We start from the raw sequence: 22,165 nt of genomic DNA, 5'->3' as shown, positions 1-22,165 counted from the left end.
GGACATATGGACCAAAGCTTGCCCAATTGATCCCCATTGAGAGCACACAGTTTTGTTTCCTTTCCCAAAACGAAATCTGTCTGGTGGACCTGCTCCAGAAGCTCCATGTCTGTCTTATACTGAGGAGCTCAGAACTGGATGGAGCACTCCAGATGTAGCCTCCCTAAGGCTGAGCAGAGGGGCAGCATCACCTCCCATGACCTTCTGGCAATGCTTTTCCTGATGGATCCCAGGATTCCCTTGGCCCTCTTTGCTCTACAGGCACACTGCTGGCTCATCGACAGCTTGTTGTCCCCTAGGACCCTCAGGTCCTCCTCTGCAGAGCTGCTTTCCAGTAGGTTGGCTCCTAGCCCCTACTGGTGCATGGGTTTATTCCTTTCCAGGCGCAGGACCCTGCATTTGCCACTATTGAATTTGAGATTGTTCTTCTCTGCCCAACTCCCCAACCTATCGAGGTCCCTCTGAAAGGCCGCACAATGCTCCGACGTATCAGCCACTGCTCCCAGTTTGCATCATGCGCGATGATGGGGGAGTACAGTGGAGCTGGGCCGGGGTGGGGGCTGAGGCGGGCAGTGCGTGGGGGACTTTCCGCCTTGGCCGGCGGGCGGAGCAATCCGCCTTTGGGCTGTGCCGCTGGAGCGGGCGGGAAGCGCGGCCGCCCGATCCCTGCGCGCCTCGGGCTGGGCGCAGGGTTCTCGCCGCCGCTCGGAGGAAGAGGAAGTGGCCGCGGTTCCCGGCCGGGCTGAGCGGGAGCGGAGCCGCCGCCCCGGGCTGCGCCGCGCAAACTTTGTGCCGGTCGGCGTGGCCGTGTGGCGGCGCGGCGCTGCCCCGGCAACTCCCCGTCGCGGACCCGAGGGGGGAGCGGCCCCGGAGCGCGGCGGGCGGGCACGGGCGACAGCCGGAGTAGGAGGAGGAAACGCTGTCAGCGGGGCGGGCCGTCTCCGCCCGCCGGGCATCCTTCAGCACCACCGGGCTGCGCTTCGCCCGCTGCCTGCCCCAGGTACTGCCGCGCACCCCACCGGCTCGGCGGGCAAACTTGGTGAGGGGGCGGGAGGAGGTTGCTGCTGGGCAGGGTGTGAGCGCCGGAGCGGGGAAAGCCACTCCGGGGCTCCGACTCGTCGTGGTCCTCTGGCTCCCGAAGTTCGGAGCGGGGCGCGGGCTGGCCGGCGTGCCGGGTTCGGAGGGGCTGCTGGAGCCCGGGGCGGGGAGGGGGGGGGGCACTGCCTCCAGCCCGCTCCCCGGCCGGGTTCCGGGCTGTGCAGCTGCTCCAGCGGGTCCGCTCGCTGCGGTCCTGCCGAGGGGCCGGAGCGGAGCCCGCCGGGAGGGCGGCGGGGCTGGCGGGCGGTGCCGTCCTGTCAGCCCATGGGTGCGGAGACTGCCGCGCTCCGCCGGGCTGCCCGCGGCCGGGGCGGACCGGAGGCGGCATCGCCGGCAATCACTTCCAGCCAGTGGGATGGTTACTTGCGTCCAGCCCCCGCCGCGGTGAGGCAGAGCCGGGAGAGCGCTCGCCTGCCCGCCCAGCCCGGCGCCGCTCCTCACATGCCGGGCACCTGGAGGCGGCGGTGCCGTGCCATCGTGTGGCTGGCTGGGTTGTGGGATTTTACAGTCGCTGTTTTCCAATTTTATTGCCTTTTCAAGTTCTTGATGTTGTTTCAGCATGGTTTTCTTAAAATATAAAGAGGCAGTGGTTCAGCATTTTTATGTCTGAGTGTGAAATACATCTCTCTTCTCTCTAGTTTGTCTAAATTCTTGTCAAAACTGCCTCTTCTTACAGCCTGTGTATTTCTGGAAAAGGGGAATTTAGTTGAATGGACTTTACAGTTCTTCTTTGATACTTTCGGCTTAGTCGAATAATTAATGGGAGACATTTGTTCTCCATTACGCCTGAGCGTGCTTCCCTCCAGAGCGCTCCCAGCTCGGACCAGAGAACGAGCTGAGCCAGAGGCTGCTGTGTGGCAGGACAGGGAGCGGTGCTGGAGTCTTGGTAGCGGTGGCTGTTGTGCTAAAGAGGATGCTGTATTTAAAATAATAAAAATATAACTATACCTGCAAGAATACTTTCAGCCAAAGTTCGGAAGCTGTGGTCTGATTAAATTTTAATTCCCTTTAAAAAAATGTATGTATTTATTTTGTAGGAGAATAACCTTATCAAGATGTAGCTGGCCTCTAGCTTTCAAGGGGAGATTTTTTATACATCTGCTTTTATGTTTTATTTTTAATAAATCAAATCCATTTCAGGTCCTGGTATTGAATAACAAATTAGTGGCAATAACCCTCTTTTTCACAATGTTAGTGGCCACATATGTGTGTTAATTTTTGTTTTTTCTAGGGAAAAAGAAAAGTCTCAGAATGAAGGGTTATTTTAGGAATCTAGCTTAACCTCAAGTAAGTTACATTAGACAAGGGGCTTTCCACCTCTTGAATGTTGGCATTCTCTGTCTGAGAATGAGGCATGAAATGAGTATATACAGCTGTGATTAAATACCCTAAGGGAGTTCTGAGCTGTGGTACTGGGAAACACAAATGCCATATTGGGTATAATGAACTGGCTTCAGCCTCTGTGGTGGAAGAGCTGGGGTCACAGACTTGTGAAGAATTAAAATCAAAGTTGATGAAGTCTCTATTTGAAATAACTAAAAAATATTCACATAACTATTATTCCATCCCTAACTTCATGTAAGATCCCAGAGCTTCACACTTTGCACTAATGATCTATTTTACTTTTTGCCTTCATCAGGTGGCTGGGGTTTTAGTCCAAGGCAAACTAGCAAAAGGCAGTAAACATAGGACTGTCAGGTCTGTGGTTTTGTGTTTTACCATGGTTTTACTCACTGTCATTAAGCAGCTGTGCATACATTGCAATATGCATCTGTTTCTCTTGCCTGTTCTGTGTGGGTTCTGGGTGGTGTGGGGTTAACTTTAAAGGAGAGTTGGATTCATATCTAACATTCCTGTGCATGCTTTTGTCAGGTTAATTCAGTCTTTATTCTTTAATCTGCTGTGATTTCTCTTTATGTTCTTGATAGTAGTACTCTTTCTTAGCATCCTGGTAATCTCCTGTTGTCACATGAAGGCAACTTGCTTGAACATTTGCACATGATATTCTGGCCTAAATTTTTCTCTTGCATTGTTCAGTGACATTAACACTTTGTTATCTTGACCAGAAAAACACTGCCTAAAAGTATTTTGTAGAAAGATGTGCTTTACTGAAAGATGGCGTTGTGGTATCACCAAGTATTAAATATTTTGGATGAATGTTACAGGGTGATGTGGGTGGTGTGGGAAGCAGGGGTCTCCCACCAACCTGCTGTTCCTCACGTTGCTCCCCACCGCTAGCACAATGCTTGCCTTATTTCTTCACCACTTCTCTCTGATCCTGCTTGCTCCTCTTCCTCCCACCCTGTTGCTCACGTGCCCACACACACCCACACAACCCAGCTCTGTGTCCTTAGAGGAGTTTAGGTGTGGCTGGTGGCAGGGAGCCCACAGAGGTGGGCCTGGTGACTTGCAGGCCCAGGGACAGCACAGGGCAAATTAAGTGTGTAATGAGGGGCAGCAGAGTCGAGCCCAAGTTGGTGATGTGAACGCTACAACGAGAACAATAGCACCTAATAAGAGTTTGTTGAAATCATGTTATCATGCTGGCGTGTTATTTGACATGCTGCATTCTAGTGCTGTGCTTTCTTTGTAACTTGTGTTTACAAGACCTGTCAGGGTAGTCTGTTTTAACTTTACTGAATCCGTATCATAGTTATCCATGTATTACTTTGCTTTCTTCCTGAAGCTTAGAAACTCTGGAAACTAGACTAGCAATTGTCTCAATTGTCTTAATTGGCCAAATTATGTTTTTGTCTGGTTTTTTTTTTTTTTTTTTTTTTTTTTTTTTTTTTTTTTTTTGTGTAGTCAGTACATTTTCTTGTCTCCCTGGGAGATGAAATAGTTTGGTTTTTAATTCTAGCAATTGGGGCTGCAATTCACCATGACAGGTCTTCAGGTTCTTGGTATGAATCCTGATTTGTGTTCTGCTTCTGTTGAGTTGTGGTATCTTTGGTTTCTCCAGCTTGCCTTGGCTTCTGGCACATTTCATTTTATGCTGGTGTTTCTTGATCCGAGACTGTTCCTCTGCTGAACTTTGTTCCTGTCTCTTAAGCTCTCTGCTTATTCTACATTTCCTTCTTTATTAGGTATTTCATCTCACTGTGTCTGGAAACCTTCTTGTGAATTCTCTTGTCACTCCTTGGGTTCCAAGTTCTGCAGATACTCATATTGTAGTTTAAACATGTTCCAGACCTCCCCTGTACATCCTCTGGTTGCTCATTCCTGTTCATCTTACTAATGAATTCCTTAGTTTTGAGATTTGCTTTTTGAAATTGAAAACCTTAATTGCAGATTTACTTGGGTTGCTCTGCAGTTTAATTTAAGTCAAATCAATCATAAAGGATAAATCTGAGATTATTCTTTCACCAACCTTCCTAGAAGCTGAGATTTAGTTATCAGCCTCAAGTCTAAAATCCTGACAGCACTGGTCAAATTCATAGGTATGTGGTGAAAAAAAAATTGGTCAGCTGTAACATCTGACAAGAGATGGGACTGATTTATGGTAATTGTTCCTTGTATCTATAAGTTTTTCAGAATGTTTCAAATTGTTTGATGAACATTAGTTACTTAAGCACAGATCCGTCCACACAAATAATAATTGTTGCATTATTTATTGAATATATGCTTACATATCTTCCTGTATGGTAATACTATCGAAAAAAAAGACTTAAGTGGGTATCTCTTAGTAAGGAATTTCCCTCTTAGGTGGTGTAATCTCACAAAAAACCTGTGCAGTGGTAAGGAAACCTGTGCAGGGTGGGAAAAATGAGGAGAAGTCAGAAGCATGGCTCTTTTCTGGGAACTGACAAAGGATCATCCTAGCATCCTATTCTGCTTTCTTTGTTTACCTGTACACCCAGTTTGCCAGGTCTGGTGTTTTTAATTCTCTGCTTTGGTTATGCTGTTTTTTTTACCTTGTTATTCTTCCTCTGCTTCATTGCTTTAACTATGCTAGGAAAGGGACTAAACTATAGTTTGCAAGCACTCTCAGGGTTTGTTTGGATCTGAGTGGGGGACTAAACACTCTGGTGTTTCATAGACTGAGAAGGATGCAAAAATTAAGTGACCACATGCCAGCAAGTGAACTGAGCATGAAGTGCTTATTATTTTGAAAATGGAAAGGTCAGGATTGCAGGAGTGAGGGTTTAAGAAAATAAGCATGTCTCATTACTGCACAACAAATGTGAAGTCCTGCAATTATTTGTAAATGCCTTCCAGCATCCCTGTGAGGTACCTAAGTATTACCCATGGAAGGAAGAATGAAGATGAAAGGTCTTAACCAAAATCAAGAGAGAAAACCTGTTAATACATTGCAGTTATCTTGTTTTCCAGCTGCTGCATTCATCAGTAAGAATACTATATTCTATATTTTGTGCAAAGAACATTAGCAGTAACCTAGGATATGTATTTTAAAAAATAAATTAATTCATGATAAAGCTTGCAGAATACGTTCACTAGTCCTGGCCCATAAATGCTTTAAATCTGTTAATGCGAGCAAGCTTGCGCTCACTAATTTTGCTTAAAAACAAGCTGACAAGCATTAATTTTCCATACAGCATGTTTTCCTTGGATGCCATTGTAAGTACTAAAATTACCTTGTTCCTATTTCAGCTGGTAGTGTATTTCACTTACACATTTGCTAGAATATTCAGTCTAATGCTGTATACTTAGCAGTTGACTCTATGATTATAAGTATTTTAAATGATTGTTTTGGAATTATTTTCAAATCATCCCTCTAAGTAGTCATTGACATTATGCATTGATTAGTTGAAATAAACTATTTAGCCAATATGTACTTGGTTGATAAGCATCCCTTAAATTACTTATTCTGGTAATCTATTCAAGCTTCCATTAGCCATGTGGTTCTGTTACATTTCAGTGTAATTTTCATTATTATTTCTTGGAGATAAATTGTTAGGGAGTTTCATGAAAGGATGGATCAATAAATTAGAAGATTAGCCTCATTTGTTCCCCAGTATACCCCCCAAATGAAAATCAGATAGAAGGCAAGGGCTTTTTGTTTTCCCTTCTTTTCTTTGTGCTGTTTTCCTTCTGAAAAGGAATCCTGGGACCGGAATCACTGTTAACAAGAAAATAAGTTGTTAGCTACATGGTATTATTTTATCCTTTCTCTTTGCTAATTCTGAACTTGTTGTATTTGATCTATTTTGAACACACACTAGCAACCCAAGAAAGCAAATTCAAGTAGCAGGAGGGTATTATAGCAAAGCTGAGGTTCAGAGCTGAGGTTCAGAGGTCATCAGCTGAGAACTTGACACATCTCTAAAAGCTGTAAAAATTCCTATGATACATTCAAGATACATTGATTGTCATGGATCACAGAGGTGATTAAAAGTGGAAACAGTGCTGTTTTGTTTTTTTTTTTTATCTTGCTGACTACAATTTGTTGTAATTTTTGTTTTTTTTTTTTCATGGCAGAGGATGGTACTGATTTCAATAAAACCTATATTGAGGGGCATTCAGGGGCAGGTCATTTGACGTGCTGGGGTGGGTTTCACCAGGTATAGGTATAGCACCTGTACCTCCAGATGCACCCCAGAGCTCCTCAGCTCCTAAAATACACAATGCAGGACAGTACTGGGGAGGAGGAGGTGGCAGCAAGAGGTTTATTCTGCAGCTTGTGAATTGGGTGCTTGGGATGTATGAATCCTGGGTTAAATTTTGCATTCAGTTTGCAGAAGCAAGCTGCTCCTTTCCTAACAGTGAAGGCCTTTGCTGGCCTTCACAAGAGAAACCAAGGAATTAATTGACTAGGCTTTGCTGTTGTTCTGCAGCTCAGCATACCTTCTATTCTTGATGCTTTGCAGAGTTAAAGGGAAGATGCTGACTAAAAAACCCCAATCTGTTGTGAGATTTGGGTTTCAGTTCTGGTTTTATCATCATGTGGCTGAACACATGAACAGTTTGAGATCAACAAGATCATAGAGTACATGTAAGATTAATTTGCAATCTAAGTGAGTTTGTGGACAGAATTAGTTTTTCTGGCATATGTAATTGTAAAAGCCCATAGCTAAATCATAATTTTAGGGGTTAGTGTTCTTCATTAAATGTTACTTTTCCAAGGTTTTTTTTCTAAGTATAGAACTTCTCAGTTGATAATTAATTTCTGCATTAATGAAAAAGAAAACGTTTGTCTTAGAACCTACTGCAGAGCAAAAAGAATTTGAAAATTTGGCAATGTTTTTGAAGGAATGTTTTTCAATTTGCTAAAAAGTGAATATTAGTGATAATTTTGGTTTAATATGAATAAAAGTGGAATTCACATACAGGTATAGAAAGCCAGGATAAATCTATGTAGTACAGTAACCTTAAGCATGTCTTACAGCAAACTAATACACCTGAAAATGTGCATTTTCACATGAAGTGAGTTTAGATTTTGAATGCATCAGTGATGAGCATTTCTTACAGCATTCTTTGATAACTGCAATGTAGAAAATTAAGAAGGTGAATAATGTCCTGTTGAGAAGTAGATTTGCAAGTGAAAACCAAGGAGATACTTTCAGATGATGGTGGGAAGACTAAACAGCACTAACTTTGCTGTGAATGAAAGGAGGAAGGTAATAACTGATGTTAAAAGCCTTTGAAAGGTTATAAAGCAAGCTGTCCCAGAAGGACATTTGTGGGTTAACTTTGAGCAGAATTTGGTGATTGAGTGATGACTTGTCATACACACATCATCAGTATATTTGAGAAAACTTTTAAGAATTCCTACCTCTGTGGAATTATTTTCATACTCCGACTCCTCTGTTAAAATAGGAACTTTATTTTTTAAGATTTGTTTTCTACTGCTGTAGCACTCGTATTCTAATTACTGTGGAAGAGATTGTGATGTTGTGAAATGTAATTTTTGTCCCCTGATCCCTCATTTTTTTCAGGTGAAAGCATCTTTTTTCATCATCCTTTTCCATATGCCTGCTTTAAGTAACACAACTGCCTATACTTAGCAAAATGTGAGGAAGCCTTTATCTTCAAGGGTACTGTTTGAAGTTGTAGCTAAACAGCAAAAAGGTGAAAATCAGTCTTCTAGGAAGCAGTCACTCAGGGAATTATTAACAAAAAAAAGTGTGTTTTCAGTCCGTTCCCAAGTGAGCAGGTAGCTCATGCTGAATGACTTGTGGGTTGTCTCTGTTCGCAGAGGTCATTGCTCAACAGGGGTGGTGAGGGTGGAGGAGTTTTTCTCCAAAGGGCTGAGAAAATACTTGCTGGAGAAGCACAGGAGAGTGTCTGTGGCTGCTGCTGGAACGCAGGCTTTTAAGTACTTTCACCCCAGTTTGGGAAAGAATGCAAAACAATCTGCGATGTGAAATGCTGAGTCCCCAAGGCCTCCTTCTGCAGCCATCACTGTCTAAGAGTCCTGTGGATTTCAGACTGTTTGTACCACTAAAGGTTGCAGGCACTGCAGTGGAATGACCTCTGAAATGGAATTTTTTTCCTTACAAAACGATGTGTACTTATGATGTGTAAGAATTACTGGGCAATTGCTGAAACAAGAAATTTGGTACACTTTGCTAACACTTCTATCTTAATTCATCCTTAGCAAAAGTATGCTGCTAGATGTGTTCCAATATAGCTCATGGAAAAATACCTAGTGTCTTGTTAGGCTCATTAATAGCAACACATGTTTATGTATTAAAATAAATAACATTTTAGGCTGAAGCAAATGATATTGCACAGGCAAAAGAAGAAATTGCTGTATATATGAAAGAATAATTCTTTAAATCAGGGAAAGTTGTTTTCTGCTGGAAGAATCCACCAAATATTGAAACTTCAGGAATAAAAATATCACATCATCCTTTTTTCTCAATGCTAGAGGTCTTTGTAGCAAATGTTTTTTTTTGCTTCTGGGTTTTGTGTGATCAAATATTTACTGTGTTACTTTTTTCAAGTTTGTTGTGTTGTTCAGTCCTATTTTGATCTGTTTATTAGACACTTTGCTGGAAAAGGTAGGTGTGCATTTATGGGCTTTGCACATGATAAGAAGGTGGGTGGTATTGCTGAGCCCAGAAAGACTTCCAGCTCTTTCTTCCAAGGGTGCTGGAGAATGGGGTGAGGCTATTACTGAGCAGTAGAATTACAAAAGAGTAGAGAAAAGTTATGAGAAATGAGTTGGAAACTTCTCAGTTAGTTGTGTTGGATAAAAATAAGGAGAAACAGGTTCTTTGTCTGTTAGGAAGTTGACCGTAAACTGTGAATGTGATGATTCAGCTGTGAATGATGATTTTAGGTGCAGTAGGTGTATTATTTGCACTAGAGACAGGGAAGCATGAATGTTATTTTCATAAGCCTTGTTAAGATCTCATTTTCAGCATATGGCCCCCTGTGTTCATGTAGAGAAATGAGAGCAGTGATGCAAATGAGAGTGAGTGGGGTGATGGAGGGACCACAGATCCTGTCTAGGAAATGGCAGAAAAGGGCTTGAATGCATTTATCATAGCAAAATACAGCAAGGGATTTTGCAAGGAAGTATGAGGAAGAAACAAAATTTATAAAAGTTAAACCACAGTATAAATAAAAATCTAGGTAATTTAGTGCAGGTATTTTCCAAATACATTGGGGCTGTATATTTGCCTAACTTTCTAAGCTCCATGAGCTGTGGCATAAGCTTACGAGCAGCTCTTTGGAGATGGTGAACCTGAGCAAGGTTTTCATTCTCCACTTTAGGTTTATAACTGTCAAGGTAAAGGCAGCTCTGATCTGTGACTGAACTTTCTCAGGTGCTTACTGCTGTGTGTCAGAGCTTGCAGGGAGGCTGTGACACTGACCTCTCCTGTTGCTCCATGAAGTGTGTTCACACTGAATGGATCCCATGCCTTTGAGCATCTGGGGGGGCCTGTGGGAGCCACTCTTTGTTACTGGGTGCTTATTCTGCATTTCCCTCCCTGTTTTCAGAGCATGACTTTCTCTGTGTAGGCGGTGGCAGGATGTTGAGTGGGTTGTGATGAAAAACCTCAGGTGCCTACCTGGTGTGTCTTCATACTTTTGGTTTTTGTACTTGATGCTGGTTGAAATAATTTGCCTGAGCCCCACCAGTGTTGTTGAGAAGAATTAGAGGATTTTGATCACCTGAATATTTTCAACAAGTAATTCTTCCATTCTTTCATGCTCAGATGAGCTATAATGTGCAGGATATTGAGAAACGTTTAATGTGTAGCAGGAATGGTTGTCAGGAATAATCCTTTAAAATGTTGTGGGCTGGCAGCTTATTAAAGAGAACTAGATTTGTCTAATGCAGTTCTGTGGGCAGGTGCCTCTTCTGTTTTGAAGACAGATTTGTAAAGTGCCATTATTTCCTAAAAAATGAGGTGGGAGGAAGTGAGATTGTTTTGTAAATGCAGGTAGCTCTCTGCAGAGAGAACTTGCTTTTTCCATTGAATTACAAGGCTAGACAATAATTTGAATATTACAGACATCTGTGTAAAAGTTAATACTAGGTGCTCTCTTAGTGACTGCATATATAGAAATTGTTACTAGGTTGACAACCTTAATATTAGCAAGTTATTTTGCATTTTCAGCTACTTTTTATAATGGAATGTGTGTCTTCCAGAGTGTACCATTGAATAAATTTGAAAGTTGCAAAATACATACATTAAACTGTCAATTTTCCAGTAAAATAATAGTACACCTGTGGGTAGATATGAGTAGTATATACTTCAGTTACTATCTGAGCATTTGTTTAATTACAAAATTTTCTGTAGTTTGTAGGCAGCTTGTATTTAAAAATTAAAATTCACCCTAGTGTACTAGTGTGGGGCATGAAACCAGAAAGAAAAAACTCAAAGTTAATAATGTGTATGCATTTTCCCTTTTCCCTACCTCTTTGTATCAGGAACTGCTGAAATGGGTTGTGGATTGAACAAATTAGAGAAGCATGATGAAAAACGACCTGGTAATATCTATTCAACTTTGAAGAGGCCCCAGGTGGAAACCAAAATAGATGTTTGCTATGAATATCGATTCTTGGACTTCACGACACTAAATGATAGTAAGTACATAATATTTTTCTTTAGATTTTTTTTTCTATTAAAGTAGATGTGTTAATTGGTCCATAATGTTTTTTGAATAGTTGTTAAGTTCTTAAAATGTCTTCAATTTCTTTAAGTAAATGCCTTTTCTTCAGTCATAATGCTTCCGTGCAGAGATCTTAGTGAAAATTTTGTGTTAATTTTTAGCCTTATAGCTAGTTCCAGGTTATCAGATTTTAGGTTCTTTTACCCTTCGCCCATTATCCGGTTTGTTTTCTTTGCTTTTTTGTTTTGTTTTGTTTTTGTTTGTGTTTTTACTCTGATGTAGACATTTGTTTCCTTAATTTGCATTTTATCCAATTTTCATATGGTAAAGCAGTTCAGGTCTGCAAGGTTGTATACTTTATTGCTCATTTTCCTGGCTCCCCTTGTGCCCTCTGGGCTCTGTGAGAGGTATTTGAGAGGCTGAAGTTAGCGTCTTCAGTTTTGATAGCTTGCCATAAATAACTTATGCGGTTACAGATACTTACAGGTGCACCCCTGTATGTGGAAACAGGATAGTGGGAGACACTAAAGACCTAAAACATCAAAGGGGTGAAAACTCAATCTCATGCAATTTTTACCTTGTTTTTTTTTCCTTCAGTCTGAAATAGTCTTGTTTTAGTTCTTGTGACAATCCATAGATATTCTGGTCTTTTCCTTGCTGATTGACGTCAGGCATCTCTGCCAGTATTGCACACACCATTGCCTGTGCCCTCTTTCACTTCAGAATTAGCCTGTTCTACAAGCAATTACTCCTCACACCATTTGGAAATCTGAAGCTTGAGCAGAAGGCTGGGACCTGCTTCTTGCTATATATAAAACAACACAGTACCAAAATCTGCTAGAGCTGGCTGGCAGGCTGCCAGGTGGAGCCTCTGTGCCCTGCTGTGTGCTGCAACTTCTCTTGTTTTGCAAGTCAGGTCAAAGGAGAAGCTGGAGCCTTGAGTCTCTCCTGGTGTGAGACAAAGAGCTGCTGCTGTGTCTCTTGATGAGACACCTCGTGCAGCTCAGCGTGTCAGCCCAGAGTAGTGGGAATTGGTTGGGTCTTAAAGCCTGCTGCAAGCAAACTTGAGTTTGAAAAAGGTAGAGGATTAGCACAGGTGATTGGACAGGACGGTGCTCTTGTAGTCAGTTGTGAGAGTTGAGAAATTTTGTCTTTGCAGACTTTTGAGTGCCTGTCTTCTGTATTTATGTTCTCTTATGTTTTTTGATGCTCTAATTGGGCTGCACTGCTGTTATTGAGAGCACCAAGCAAATGGTAGAGGAATTTTTTTCATGTTTATGTATTGCAGTTGTTTCGACATTTTTGTGTTTTTATTTCAAAGTGAGCTGTTTATGTCCTTTGATAGTTTGACAGCTTTTACTGAGATGTATTGCAAGATGTGTCATTAGCAAAAATGAATTAATATTGAGGACACACTTCTCTGGGCTTTTCTGGAATGTTCATCACTGTTTTGTCTGAGTGTCTCTCAAGCTTTGGCATGTGCATTATCCTGTTCTTTCATGAAGTCTCATCTTTGACACTGTGGAGGAAGAATCAGTACTTGGGTAGCGATGTGGCTTGCCTCAGGCACAGAGGATGTCTGGTGAAAAGAGAAAAAGCTAAACCCAAGCTTTCCAAGTCTGATTAAATGCATAGGTTCATTGTAAAGCATACCTGTATATGTTTTTCTTACTCATCATAGATTGTTATAAAATTATTTTTAGGAGGCATGGCTTTAAAGGAGACTGTTAGTAGAAGCACTTCTATCAGATTCTTGGGCTTGCCAAATAGCATAAGCTCTCCAGCTCCACTGAGTTCTGCTTTGGCATGTTGTATCCTCATCACTCTAGTCTCTGAAGATATCAGCAGATAGGCAGATGTGGGGGGATAGAGTGTTGTTCCTGCTCTTTTTCTTAGTTATCACCTATGACTATATGCTCTCAGGATTGGCAGTTCTCTCCCTCCCTGATCTAATCATTGGCTGTGTGAAGGCTCATGTTGCACTATGTAGTGTTATGACATTCCAGGCTTTTTGCATCATGACTGGTTCATTTATGTTTTTGCTGAGAAATAACCTCTTCAGATAAACAGAGTTAACAATGAGTGTTTCACCTATATCTGTGTGGATTTGGAGGCTTCTAAGAATGAAATGCTCCTAGAGGTGTAAAAAAACCATTGGATTGTGAAGTCATTCTTCTGTGAATCTACTTTAGCCCTTCCAGTGTGTATGTATATCATGACATCATTTTTTTCCACAGGTTTTCTTCTTCTTTGGGTTTTTAGAATAAGCCATGTTAAATTATGAGTGGCTACAGAGTATTTTATTCTATTCATATGCTAGGCCTTATTTACAAAGCTAGTGAGCCTGGTAGTGCAGACAGGTACTCATTTTTCTCTGTAGCTTTTTTATAGCAATGATTGCTCTGATAACTATATCTCTCACAAGTCTTTAATCTTAATGGTGAGAAGGATGTGATTATCTGCATGTTGCAGGTGGGAGCTAATTCACAGGTTACTGCCAGAAGTTTTCCAATTTCTTAGCATCTCTTCCTGTGTTCCAAAAGCAGCTCTTGTTGACTTGAGACATAAAGGTGGATATTGGTCATATTTACAGTTTAGAACTGCATGTATTTGCAAATTTGATACCCAGATAATGAGAGATCAGTTCCAGAATGTGGTGTATGTTTAAAGTCCACTTTGGCTGGCTGCATTTTTTTTTTTTTGGTAAGTTTTTGCAGCTGTATGTGGGGAAATCCTGCTCCCCTCTCTGGCCTCCTGTCAGCTCTGTAAATTGATTTAACTCGTGTATCTGGTAGGTTATGCAGTTTTTCTGTTTGGTTATGCTCTGCTGTATCGGTGTCTTGTGGAATGGTCTGAAGAATGCTGGAGTTGGTTGAAGTGAAGGGAGCATATTGTCAGGAAGAGAAATAGAGCTTTCTTTAAATCAGCTTACACTATTATGAACTCACAGAATCACTGAATGAGGTTGAAAGGGAAAACAATGGGTCATTTGGTCCAACCTCCCTGCTCAAGCAAGGTCATCCTTGAGCATGTGGCACACAATTGAGTGCAGATGGTTTTTTGAATATCTGCAGTGAGGGAGACTCCACAACCTCTCTGATTCCAGTGTGTGGTCACTTGCACAGTAAAGAGGTTCTTCCTCATATTCAGGTCGAAGTTCCTGTGCCATTTCTGCCCATTGCCTCTTGTCTTAGTTGTTGGCATCAGGAAGAAGAGCCTGGCTCCATCCTATTCACACCCACCCTTTAGATGTTTTATGCATATTAATGAGCTTCTCTCTCAGTTGCCTCTTCTTGAGGCTGAACAGGCCCAGCTCCTTCAGCCTTTTGTTGTAAGAAAGATTCCCCAGACCCCTGACCAACTTTGTAGCTGTCTGCTGGATCTGCTCCAGAAGCTCCATGTTTGTATTGAGGAGCCCGGAGCTGGATGCAGAACTCCAGATTTGTCCTCCCCAGGGCTGAGCAGAGGGGCAGCTTCACCTCCCCCGACTTTCTGGCAATGCTCATTCCCTTAGCATCACTCTCTTGAAAACAGGGATAAAACTGTCCTGACAATCATTTTTCTGGAACGTTAGCTAGAAACTTAACTTTGCTTGCTGGCTTTCTGTGATTACTGTTTACCTTCTGACATGCACAGCTAAAAGAGTGTAAGAAAATATGCTCCTTTATTAAATTTTTTATTATTTTCTGAACTTTTGCCTTGCTTGGCACTGATGCAGATGTATGTCCAGTGGAAAACAATGTTTGATCACTTACTTGAGTGCTGCATAAAAATGCATAGATGCAAAAGACAGGTATAAGGTTGCAGGTGTAAGCATTCATTTTTATGTTTCCCAGTGTCAGAAACTGATTTACTTGAAAGTGAAGTGTCTATGGAAAGACTGTCCAAGCTTTCAAGGAAAGCAGGCTATGAAGAACCCATCAGTTTCCATTGTGTGCTACAACACTGATAATCCACATGGTTCTCCAGAATTAAAGCGGTTAGATTTGCCACTGTCCTTTACGTTTTGAAAAAGTCTGAAAATTGAGATAAGCAAAGGGTTATCTAGTGTAGATTGACACTTGAGGAGTAAGGGGCTCTTTGCTAAGACATTTCAGGCTTGAGGTGGGCATGCTTGTTTTGAGCTGTTGACTTTATAAATCTTCTTATGAGCCTGATCTTCCTTGTTTCTGTAAAGGTGGCCTCTTGCAAGAGATCCTAGTCTGTCTTCTGTGTTGTCCCTTGACAGTATCATTCTGTGTTCTGTTCTTTAGTCACCTGTATTGTCCAAAGCTTATGGGCTGCTTTTCTTCCTCAGGTGAAACCACATCAGTTTTCACCTAAATTAAATTGATAAAATCATCACACATTTTTACTTGTGAAGAAGATGTTACTGTATTTGTGAATTGGGTGGTTCATTGCTGGTTCATCAAAATGTCAGAAGATGTGCAGAGGAAGTTGTCTTCTCACTTCTCTAGAGAAAATACTAATGTTAAGTTGTAATGATTGAATTTTATAACAATAAAAAAAAACAAGGGAAAAAAAGACAGTTGCAGCAAACCTTTTGCCACAAAGCCGGAAGAGACAAATTAGGGTCTACTCTATAATACTTAAAAAAACCCCAAAACTACAAAACAACAAAAGATTGTATAACCTACCCAAAAGTCAAAAATTCTTTCTATTTTGCATCCTTTGCCTTATTAAAAAAAATGAGATGAAGAATGGTCATCTTATACCTCTGCTATCTCAAAGTTTTATTGGAAATAAGAGGCAAATGGTGAGCAAATCTCAGGAGGATATGTGCTGGCAGATGGAATTGTCTTAAGCAATCATGTTTTCAGCTGGGCCTCTATGGGATAAGCTGGTTTGTTTTGGTATTTTGTTGGAAAGAGAAATATTTCAATAATCTGCATTCCTTCCTTGCTCTTATCTGATCTACTTATTTTGGAAAACTGTACTTGCTTTGACAGATCATGCAGAAACTAAGCTAACTTATTCTTCCTCTATTTCTTTTTTTTCACCTCTTTGCTTTTGATGACCTTCTGAGAAAAAAAGAGGAATCTGATAGTAACTTCACTTTTCACTTCTCAGGATAGTGTGGAATTTTTTGGTGTTTAGGGGAATTTTTTTGACTGACTTGATTGGATTTTTTTTTTGTGTGTGTTTTGCTTTACATTCCTGTAGTAATTCATTGGCCTGATGAGTTACGATAGGTTTTGGCCTTGAATAAAGTTGGCATGAAGCATATGCTAGCAATGTGATGAGAATGGAATGGGGTATAAATTTTTTTTTAAATGGGGAAAGGCTATACTCTGAACAAGCCATTTGTGCTGTAAAACCACTAAAATCCAGATGTTTTGATGGAATGAAAAATAGCAATACTTCACATGTCCCAAAGAAGTTTTTAAGTTATGATGTGAATACATGAGCATATGGTTTTTATCCTGATTGTCAAGAATGTGTCTCTTTAGTAAAAAAAAAAAAAAACCAAACCCAGAGAACAACATGAAGAAGGTTATTTAAAAGTAAGGCTATTAATTACATTCTTACCATATTCTTTGCTTGAATGTTGTAAGCGTTGTAGTCTAAGGAAATGTATTTTACCACCAGGACAGTACTCCTCGTTTAATAAATTTACTACATGCATGAAACCTTCTTATTTGAGGCATTTTGTCGTGTGTGTGTGTATGTGTATATATATATATATATATATATATATATATATATATATATATATATATATATATATATATAAATTTGAAAGTGTATATATCTTTCAAGTTCTGACAAGCATATGGATACTTTACCATCAAGTTTTGGAGACAGTTATACTGCTTTAAAACCACTTACTACAGTATTATTAAAACTGCTGTGGCTGGGCTTTTGATTTTTATTGATTTTTTTTTTCCTAATACAAGACACAAATGATGTGTTGATGGACCTTTATAGAGGGCATTATTATATTAGAATCAATAGTTAAGAGTATATCCATACTGAAATCTTTTATTTGAGATTAAATTTCAGTTTTGGCTTAAGTTAATAGAAGCCCCCTCAGTTTTCTCCTTGGAGAAGGAAAGAAGTCTGATTCAGAATTTGAAGTGTCATGCACTAGAAATTGTGCAAGTAGATCACAGAGAAGCATTTTTCCTTTGAAAAGTGTATGCATTTTTTGTCAGGAAATTCTTTTTGCTGTAGAACATAGTACTTGTTGATTTCAGTGCTTACCTTTTCTTCCTATCAGTAATTTTTACATTAAGCATTTATTTGTGCCTGACTTCTGCTTTCTGTTTCACTTCACCATTCATCTGGGGGAAAAAACCAAAACCCAAACATAAAAAATAAAAACTCCAAGCACGAGTCTGTGTGACTGAAAAAAGAACGAAACCTGCAACTGTACATTTGCAGGTGTGATTTGATTTAAGACTAGTAAAAGCAAATATTTCCCCACTGGCAAAGTTATTTAATTTGTTTTCGTTTCTGTAAGCAGAAGAACATAAATTAAATTAGCATTTGAGTTTTGTATTTCAAGTTGACCAGGTCTGTTGCCACCATTTAGTCCTCAGGAGTGATGAAATAAAATTAGCACGGCAAAATATTGTTAGGTTATTTATGAGATGTGATAACTTGAACCAGACTGTGTATAGATCACCTACAACTGACTAAAACAATGCTTCAGAGCAGATTAATGTCTATCAGGTTCAGAGCAGAAAGATGATGAGCAGCAGAGGCCAATGGATTACTTCTTTGTAGCCCATGTTCTGCTAATGCTTCCCCTTTCTTAAAGCTTTGTCCATGTGCATATCTCATTCAACTCTAGTTTGATTATATGCATGTCATCCAGCATAAGGGTTTTGCTGGATCTGAGCTTCTGTCCTTTCTGTTAATGCAAATATGAAGAAATTAATTTTTTTGGCTTGGTTTTCTGTTTCAAGTGAATTCCAGTCTGTGGCAAGACAGAATCACAGAATGTTCTGAGTTGGAGGGGACCCCCAAGGAGTTGAGTCCAACTCTTTAAATGAATGGCCCATGCAGGGATCAAAACTGCAGCTTTGGCTTGCTCCAGCCAGCTGAGATAATTTCCAGTAACCCTTCAGGACTTGCCACTTGTAAGTCACAGCAAAATGAAATGTTCCTGCTGTAGCAGTTTATAAAACTCACTTGTGTGTCTGGGAAACTTGCAATTTGACATAAAAGGAGCATTCCATATGTTGGGAGTTTAATAAATGCCATAAATTACATCATAAATGTAATTGCTGGAAAGAGTAATTAGATTTGAACTTTACTGTTTTTGAAATAAGGATGCACAACTGTGAGATGTATTTTAGTTTCTAAGTGGAAGCTCTGCTTTCCATAATTATTGGTTGTATCTAGATCCTTGTGATAGACTGCATGCACTCACTTTTTCTTCTAACATATGTATGTGTGTGTATATATATATATATATGTGTGTGTGTGTGTGTGTATATGTATATATATGTGTCTATATATATATATATATATGTATATGTTCTGTATCTGTACATCAGTGAGGTGTGCAGTACACAGACACATTTATATCATTGAGAGGGGTAATTCCTCAGGATATGAGGTTTCAATCACTCAAGTTTTCCTTTATTTCTACACTTAATTATACAACAACAGAAAGTGCAAAGAGCTTTAGCTGAAGTCCTGTGATGACTGTGACAGAACTGGGAATAAGTCCTGGGTAGTCCATTGTGCTGGTGGCTAGATCATGGCCTTCAAAGCAAGAAGCTGGTCAATAGTATGAATTAACTATTCTAGCCCAAATAACCTGCAGAAAAGCTGTACCATACACATAATTTCAAATATGAAAAAACCTAAAGTTTGCTGGCATTTCTTGTCCCCTCAAGATCCAGCTGTACTGTGACATCACTATTTTGTGTTGGAATAATACACTATAGACTAGATGAAACCTTAGCTACAATATGGTATGTATGTTAGAACATCTCAAATATGTTAAAGAATGTCAGTATGATGTGTTTTGACTGTTTTCAGCTTATGCTTGGAAACAGTTTTGGTTTAGATGCTTTTATGGAATCCCAAGTATATCTAGTGATGTCGTAGCCGCACTTTCTGTGTGGATTCTGCTTGTGTATTTAGACAATGGGTGTGTGCAAAACAGAAATGGACTAGGAAGGAAAGGAACATCTGCATGATGTTCTATTTATACATGTTTCACTTTGTCAAAAAATGTGTGCCACAATAGTCATGTGGGTACTAACTTTCTAGCCTGCACTCATTCTTAGAATGAAGGTTGGGGTCCTATAATACTCCATTCTTACCATGCAGTCATTCATTTTGTCTACTGTGTGAGCTCAGGGTTCTTCTTAATGTAGTTAGCGAGCTCTTCCAAGAGACACATTCCATTCATCACATTTACATGAATGCTGTAATTCACTCACATCATGGAAAAGTACAGATACTGTCTAAAAAGAGTTCTCAACTTCTAAGAAACCTTTTCTTTCAGCAACTCAGGAACTGCATGTGATCTTTCTGAGTGGCTGTGTCTTTTCTTTGGCCTCTGGCTTTGCACATTTTTCCAATCTTCATGTGGTTTTCATCCTTCTGATGCTGTTCAGGAGCCAAGGAGCCAGATTTGGCAGTCTGCAAGGCTGGCAGACAGGCGTTTCTCTTTCTCATAGAATGGTGAAAGTATTAAAGCCACAGGTTTTTTTTTTTCTGTTTTCTCAGAAGCAAAACTTGCCCTGTGTTTAACTGGAGCAGGAGATCACACAGTAACTTCAAATAGTAAAAGTCTCATGGTTTTATTAGGAGAGAGAAGTGATTAGGAGTCATTGCTGTGGTAATCTGCTGAGTCTTTTTAGAACTTTTTGCTACAAATTCCTTGACATCATCCAGATAAAAGATAATATACAAAATCTATGCAGTATTGTAATGGAGTTCTTAATATATGTACAAAATAAATTATTGTTGTTTGGCTAAGATCTCCTGCAAACAAAAGTTTAGAATTGGTTCATCCTGAGTGGAGTATAACCCCTTTGAGAAAAAAGGAACTTTTGGTGTAAACTGCCCTTGACCTTGAGATAGTGAAAGCACCAAACAGATGTACATTGATTGTGCAGGATTTTTTAAAATGTTTGTATTTATATTCCTCATGTTGCAATGTGAAGAATAAAAAGTCTCTGTTCTGATGGAAATGGTGTCAACATTCAGCTGTTTCATATAGCCTGTAACACTGTCTTGGTGGGTCATGTCTGAGAGTCCACACAGCAGAGGACAGGCTGTGCATTGTCTTAAGCCAGTAGTGTAGGGCAAGAGGAGCAGACAGCCAGGTTGGGGCAGTTGCTTCTGGGGAGTTTACACTCACCATTTGAGGGTTTTACTTTGGACAAGTCATATGTTCTGCTGTACACTGGACATCCCACTGGCATGTGTTTCAGAGCAGCCTGCAGGAAAGTATCTGCAAAATGCTCCTGTCTGGCTTGTGAGCCCTTCTGGGGGCTATTCCAGGACATGCTGTTTAGTCCCAGCATCTGTCTCACACTTACGACTGTACTTGTCATTGCTCTGCCCAAGTGACACTTGTAAAGAGATTGCACATTCAGAAGCATGTCTGATTTCTGTTCTACGTCTGTTCTGGGTTTGTTTTCTCTTAATGCATTTTCATACATGCTACCAGTGCAGCTACTGCTTGATGACTTCTCTTGACTTCTTTTTGCCACTGGCAGCTGTGGCAGCCACTCTGTAAGCAAGCTCTAGATGGTCTGACTGCCTCCTGCTTCCTCCCTACTGTTGTCTGAGGATGAAGACATGGACTGTGTTTTAACCTTTACAAGTTTTTGCTCTTCTGTGTGCTCTGCCCTACACCCGCTGGGGAAGGTACCACACGTGTGGGACACAAAGTTGGACTGGTAAGACTAGTGCTTGCCTGTCCACACTGAGGATGGTGTGGTAGATCAGAATTTGCTGTTGTACCAGCTACTGCTGTGACTTTGCCATTGTTGGATAAAATTCTGGGAGTCCAAACTGTGTTCACAGGTGTGGCTGTTGCCCTGTGTTGTGCCATGACTGCAGTACCTGTTGGTCAGTGGTTAGGCAGTTAGGGGAGGGAGGACAGCTTTGCAGTGTCATCCTGCAAACACTGTTCCAAACACTGCTCTTGAAGAGAGGCTCAGCAGAGCTCAGTGTCTGGAAGTGAGGAGATCCAGTCTTTTCCTGGTGGCATTTAGCTGTTTATCCCTTTTATATGGGCATAGTTGCTTTGTCTCTTGCCTGACTTTCAATGCCTGTTTTGACTTTTTCTCCCTGTTGGCAGGTGCCTTTGGCTGCTGATTCAGTGGCCCTCAGGAATCATTACAGACTTGGGACTGAGTTTTTTGCTAAGGAAAAACATGGCTGAAAAGTAGTAGCAGCAGCAGCACACCATGTGGGAAAAGGGAGGGGTAAGAGTGAAACTTGTGCCCTTCTCTTATGAGAAGTGATAAAGGAGGGAGAACTGACAAAAGGAACGGTGATAAAGTCTGTCTTTCTGCTCCCCTAGCTTGTAGAGAGGAGATAAAGGAGAAGGAAGGGGAGTAGTACATTCTGATCAAGTCCTGCAGTATGGAGATCATCTCCCCCCTATTCTGAACAAGCAAACATGTATTTCTCCCTGGGAAGCATCTGTTCCTTCCCTGCTTTTCTTTCAGCTTACAGAGGAAATGGCCTGCCAGTCCTCTTCCTAGGCTTTTGGCTGAAGCATCCCGTTCAGAGGACCGTGCCCTGTCAGCTGCTTGATAGGCTGTCAACACTCAGCTGACATGTCAGCTCGTATGAAGCTCCAAAGGGTCTTCACAGCCAGAATCCTTCAATCCTAGAAACTGCCTCCACACTCTTTCCCACAAAAAAAACCCCCAAACCCCCAAAAAAACAAACAAAAAAAAACCCACCAAAAAAAATCCCCGGTAATCAAGATATCTGTCAGCCTTGTGATGAGCTATAACATCCCTAGCCCAGGCTCCGTGCCATAGCATTCCTGCTGCTGTGCCCCAGACAACACAGACACTTTGGGCTTCTCCACTGAAGAAGTGGAGTGGAA

The 22,165-nt window shown here is 40.9% G+C and overlaps 1 protein-coding gene across 2 annotated transcripts in view; it reads left to right on the top strand.

Moving 5' to 3' along the window:
* Nucleotides 1-733: 733 nt before the first annotated feature.
* RFTN1 (raftlin, lipid raft linker 1) overlaps nt 734-22,165 on the top strand; it is a 96,070-nt gene continuing 74,638 nt past the window's right edge. The window contains exons 1-2 of one of the 2 annotated variants that reach the window (XM_059845901.1): nt 734-1,039; nt 10,946-11,101. In XM_059845901.1, coding sequence (XP_059701884.1) covers nt 10,957-11,101 — 145 coding nt within the window. In that variant the 5' untranslated portion in view covers nt 734-1,039; nt 10,946-10,956. The remainder of the gene's footprint in view (nt 1,040-10,945; nt 11,102-22,165) is intronic. The other variant, XM_059845890.1, reaches the window with a different exon arrangement.

Source organism: Haemorhous mexicanus, chromosome 1 (assembly GCF_027477595.1).
Source record: "Haemorhous mexicanus isolate bHaeMex1 chromosome 1, bHaeMex1.pri, whole genome shotgun sequence".
NCBI lineage: Eukaryota > Metazoa > Chordata > Aves > Passeriformes > Fringillidae > Haemorhous > Haemorhous mexicanus.
The sequence above is the reverse complement of the archived record's forward strand: the minus strand, read 5'-3'. Positions and strand labels throughout refer to the sequence as shown.